This window comes from Lissotriton helveticus (genome assembly GCF_964261635.1).
Source record: "Lissotriton helveticus chromosome 3_1 unlocalized genomic scaffold, aLisHel1.1 SUPER_3_unloc_1, whole genome shotgun sequence".
NCBI classification, from domain to species: domain Eukaryota; kingdom Metazoa; phylum Chordata; class Amphibia; order Caudata; family Salamandridae; genus Lissotriton; species Lissotriton helveticus.
In genome coordinates, this window is record NW_027611740.1 from 121,077 (window position 1) to 127,076 (window position 6,000).

At 39.4% G+C, this 6,000-nt stretch overlaps 1 protein-coding gene across 1 annotated transcript in view; it reads left to right on the forward strand.

Annotated features, from left to right (window-relative positions):
- Positions 1 to 4,967, forward strand: part of LOC144806641 (homeobox protein PKNOX2-like) — a 44,765-nt gene extending 39,798 nt beyond the window's left edge. Inside the window, exon 2 of the mRNA XM_078672960.1 lies at positions 3,021 to 4,967. Within this exon, the coding sequence (XP_078529086.1) occupies positions 3,021 to 3,256 (236 nt within the window). The 3' untranslated portion in view covers positions 3,257 to 4,967. The remainder of the gene's footprint in view (positions 1 to 3,020) is intronic.
- The last annotated feature ends 1,033 nt before the right edge of the window (positions 4,968 to 6,000 follow it).

Sequence of the window (6,000 nt, forward strand, 5' to 3'; positions counted from 1 at the left end):
CAATAGGAAAGAAGTTGGCATGGAAACTGCAATATAAAACAGAGCGCTTTATTAACCTCAAGAGGTGGAATTACATTCACACAACACCCTTCGGTAGTGTATGAAGTAGCACACTGAACAGAAGGAACATGCTCCTTTTATACCCACACAGGGGCTAAAAAGAAGGTGGTACAAGTACAGAAGAGAAGGTCTACATACATAAAAGGTCATACAGAAATGCACAGTCAACAAGTGGGAGGAGCTAACAGTTTGCTGGTTCCAACAGAAATACCCTGACCGTTACAGACTATAGACAGGTGCATGGAAAGTCACAGTCTCCTCTGCGCATGTACAGAGTTGCAGAGCCTAAATATAGTCTGTCTCTAGGAAAAAAGAGCAAAGGACAGCAAGGTAGGACAGAGCACATGGTGAGCAAATTACAGACAAGATGGCTGCCGAAACCAAGATGCTTCAGATAAATGCTAACCCTGATCGCTGCCAAATTACAACAATTTCTACTAGGTTATTATTACAATGATAATGTAAAACTATTTCACAAACCATGCTTAGGGGATAGGTTGTATTTGGGTGTCAATAGGTCAACAGAGAAATACTTTCCATCTTGATCATAAACTCATTCAGTCCTATATTAGTCACATACAATACATGTGAGGGTGGAATACTCACGATTATAATGCACTCCTACGAAAACTGTTAAAAGAAATATGGATACTATCATAAAGCGTAAAATTACACTTCTCCAGTAGTTTTCATGTGAATAATAGCATAGGGCTCGTGAATGCATTAATTGGAAGACTTCCTCACTTCTCCAGATAAAACAAACAACCCATGATGTTTTCGTGGATTTTTAATGCTACTTGTAAATGCACCTACCTTTTGTTTGCACAGCTCTGTCTGCACATTTGTTTACTTGCCAATTCAGATATGTGATAACAGATATCAGAAGCCAACATTGTTTTCCTTTATCATATCTGAGAAATACTGGGTACTTTGAAATGCTAACGTCTTTAAAGCCAAGTTCCTATTTTAGATATCAAATAATTAAAATATGAAAGGTAAACAATTCGCGTATGTGCTCTGGGTGACTTCAATAGACATTATGAGTAATGTAAAATTGTTCCAGTACTAGTAGTACCCCACCTTATGACATCCACAGACAAGGTCTAAATATCAAATTGTGGATTTCTGTTAACATTTCAGGAAGTTGGCATGCCTTGTGAACTGTATGCGCATGCCTAAAAGAACACTTTGTGAAAGTTCACTTGAAACTTTTATCTAGAGTATGTAAGAGATCTTAAAGTGTTCACCACATTTTTGAACTTTTTGAAGAATAAGCCCAGTTTCATCTATAGTCTGATTGTTAGGTTAACGTATCTGTAGTTTTACTACATATAAAATAAAAAGACCATTCCAAACCGAACAGCTACAAATCAATGGGATTTATATCTTTTCAAAACAATATTGTGGATTCCACTAATAATGGGCATTTGTTTTATGTCTCAACATCTTGCAAAAAGAGGAGAATGCAGCAATTTCCCTATTGAATGAGAAATCTCTAGACACCCTAAGGTCCAAAATATACGCAAATCTCGCAATTTAAAAAAAAAATGTAGTTTCAAGTGCAAAACCTGGTTTGTGCTGGAAAGTTCCCTCAAAGTAATGCAAATCAGCACTTAGTGCTACTTTGTGTTATTCTTCGTCAATTCCATGGGTGGTACACGGGCATTTCAATGCAATGGCCCATGGTTTTTGATGCAAACCCCTATGTATTAACATTAGTAGACAGGGCTTTGCAGCAAAAAAAAAATAAAACACCACTTTGAAGCAGGCTTTTAATAGGAGAAATGCTTTTATTTCTCCAAACTTTTTCCACTTCACTTGTGTGATGCACAGTAAAGCACACATCCGACATGGGAAATGCTTTCACAGCTAGTCTAAAGGTAGTATTTTTTACTGGAAGGCTATCAGTCCAGTACAAAACCTATGCAAGACTCACACAATTACCTTTATACTGTGGTACAAAGGTGTGTGCATGGCGCTCGGCTACCTAATTGTGCGCCGGCATCAGGGAGAGAGCTAGATTGTGCCACTTTGTTCTCACCTTGTGATGCAACTCAGTCATTGTTGTGTTGTGTTGAGTGACACTTGATGATCTGGGGCAACAAGTATATCAGAATTGACCGCACATGTTGGAGGATTTTCACTAATTTTAAGGACTGGCATTAAAGTTAAATACTTTTCTTGAGCAATGACCATATATATGAACGTATTCAAAAGATGGATCTTATTAATGAAACATTGGTCTATGGTTTTTCCTTCAGCGGAAGACTGGAGAGATATGACTTGCTGCCATAAGTGCTTAAGGCAAACATGACCTTGGTATACATTTCCAGAATCTGTATTAAATATCTTATGACCAGTTTGATATTGTGGTATGCCACTCCCATACAGAGCTCTAGTTTGCATACAGCATTGGTACGCTAAGGTCAGTGTTGACTGCAATTAAGCAATTAAGGCTGTTTAGAGAACAACTATTGGGAAGAGAGGGAGGCTAGAAAGTTTTCTAAAGAGGGGTACATTGTCATGTGCTAATCATCTCTGTAGCACCTCAACAGTCCTTCTGCAACTTCTCTCATTCCATGGCTGTTATTGCAGACCCTAATCCTCTTCAAGATCTTGGAGTTTCTACAAAAACACATTTTGTGATGTGATTGAGTGGAGTCTCTATATGCCAACTACTGAGGTTTGACTGAGTGATCTTAATGGAGCACCATAAGAAACCTATTGTGTACAAAGACCTTGTTTATGTGGAATTTGAAGTATCTTTATCACATCAAATGGTTGTTTGTTATGAAAGTGTTTCAAGGAAACTTTGAATGTAACAGTATTTGTGAGTTCAGAAAATCAATTTATGTAGCTTTCTTATATGTTAGGAGACTGTTTGAGCCTCTCTGTGCAACCTATTTACTTTTGGTTACATTACACCAATTCTAACTTTGACATCTTTGTCATCTTTTTAGGCTCCATTAATATGGACAATCTCCATTCCCTGTCCTCTGACAGTGCCACAATGGCCATGCAGCAGGCAATGTTAGCTGCCCATGAGGACTCCCTGGATGGAACAGAAGAAGAAGAAGAAGAAGACGAGGACGAAGATGAAGAGATGGAGGAAGACGAAGTGGAGGAAGATGGTGAGGGGCTCCAACCCACGAATGTCAGCGATCTTGGCTTGAAACACAATGATTCGCTGGAGTAGCAAAGTATAAGAATGGTGTTGATTTGTAGTGAAGCCGTTCGCCCCACCTCCATCTGATTTACAGCAGGTTACACAATCAATCGTCTCATCTTAGTCAGTTCTCTCCAGCGCTACGTTTCTCAAGATGGACTTATTCTGAAAAGACAAAATTATAACAAATGGTATGGAAGCTCAATGGCATGAGGGTTTTCAGGGACTTGACCACGTGTCATTTCAGGTTGAGAAAATAACCTTTGTAATTTCTGTTGAAAACAATCGGCTCTATCATTTTTATTTTTTATTTTTAGCGCAAACTCGACTCAAAGGTATTGGAGCGCTTTACATGAGCACCGGTTACTTACACATTCAGGCACGGGGAGATTATCTGATTTGCCCAGAATCACAGGATGTGGACATGACTCCGAGGCTCGAACCCTGGTTTCCTGCACCAAGGTCGGCAGTCTAGCCGACGGACCACATCCTCTCCCCTATCAGCCCTATCATTTTAACTAAGACATATTGATTAACAATGCAATTTTGTCAGCAACAACGCATCAATGCAATTTTGAATTAAGTCAACATCCAACGACTTGAGACGGAAAATAACTCCCTTTGCATTTCAGAAAACCTAACACCCGGATAGTTCCAAGTCAAGGAGACACACTCCATTCACTCCTAAAAAGACGTCTTTAAAAATGCATTTCCACTCTGCTCAACAAAAAGATTTTTACCTCTTAGACCACAAACTCTCAGAAGCTCAGAAGAATACTGGGGGATTTCAGATTGGCTCTGAGATTTGAGCCTGCCCATGCTGTGATTCTTACATGGAAGTGTAAAAATACATTCATACGAAAAACACATAAAAACAAAAAAAACAGCTAATGCTCCTTCTGATTGCAGCCTGCTAGATCACGCTGAGGGACCGCTGTGGCCACACACCCTGCGTGCCCAGCAAAGGTTAACTGGCCATGGGGGTCTTCTTATTTATGTGAAGGACACGTTTATAAAGTCACATATTGTGGCCTTTTCGCTTTTGTTTTTGATAAGAACAAAATGGTGTTTAGGTTTAGATGTTTTCTGTATGACCGATTATGATTTGAATGTTAGTTATTATTTACCTTTTTATATATTATCCAAATAATGATAAGGTTTAAAAGGTTGTAGTGGACATTCTGTGCTCCTGAGGGCCACAGAAATGATCGCTTACATCCCTGTGTTAGCCGCAGATTGGGGCAGCTAATCCACTTTCATTTATCCTAAGCACTCACATTTATGAGTAATTAAGGTGAAGTTTCCGATTGTATTGAGAATATGTTGTCTTAAATTAGTCTCAATAATGCCCTCTCTAATCTCTACGCATCTACATATGAAGCCTGTGGGAGGCAATTGCCCTGAGGGTGAGACCGGGCATTGTTAGGTTCACCTGGCTAAGATTTTATTCATCACGGTATATAAAGAATGCCACATTGTAACAATATATGCCTTTTCTGGAGTTTGTGTGGCTCCTGTTTGTAATGAAAAATATGTGATTTTTCAAGGTACACTTTCCAGGCTTTTTCCCTGGAGGGCCCACGAGTGACCGAGTGTGAAAATGTGCTTACCACACATTGCAGACTGAACTCCTTCTTTACATGGCATTTTATATCACATTGTAATGGATGATGTAGCGCTTGTTGCATCTGATACAATACAGAGATAGCATAGGGCCACCTTATGGCTTTAAGCATCTGGCAAGTAACATAAGTGCACCAGAGTGCTGTTATTGAAATATGTTAGTCTTCTTACTCTAAGGGTGGTAGTCTCATACCTTACTTGGTGCATCTTTCCACTGTCCTCTCTTTTGGAAAGCAAACTTGTGATATTGAGTGGGGACTAAGACCATCACGTGACAAGCTACAGGATGTGCTGTTCGCACCTCCTATCTGGGTGTGACAGTGGCGCTGTCAAGGAATCACTCATTCCCGATACCAGAGGTCTTTGACACCACTAGTCGACTACACCAGTAAATTACAGGTGGAGTGACACATTTTGCTTGTTACAAGTGTGTTCTGACATCATAAACTGCATGTAATAACATTATTGTTAGCATTTTTAAGATGAATATAATGCAGATTTTCCACAGTTTTAATGCCAAGAAAATCATGATTTTATTAAAGGCACGGAGGCTAATATTATGCAGTAATACTTTATTGCTCCTCACACAGCAGCAACAAGAAATAACTAGAATTAGAACATCTACCAAAGTCTAGAACATTGAACATACATAAGAACTCAACACTGGCAGCCATCTTCCTTCTTTTATCCGCAGAGAACAAAATTGAGTCCCATTAAATAATCTTGAGACATCCAACAAAATTCAAACTCCATCGCTCCAGAAGTCCACATCTTTGACCCCTTCCCAGCTCTGACCTACATAGGAAAAATAACAATACGTCAATGGGGAAGGGCAAACTAAGTGAGGGATAATATTAGCCTCCGTGCCTTTAATAAAATCATGATTTTCTTCCCATTAAAACTGTGGGAAATCTGCATTTTATGGCAAGGCCCGGAGGCCAATATTATGCATGTCCAAAGTTCATCCAATACTCTCTGCAAAACATTTTCCACAGGTTTAAAGTAAAATCTCTTAAACGTAGTGTCAGTAGACCAATCAGCCGCTTTCACTACTTAAGCTTGAGCCCCTCATAAAAGCTTTACTTACAATTGCTCCCTTAACTGAATGCTCCCGAATACACTCACATCAATCCCTGACTTCCTCATCACCT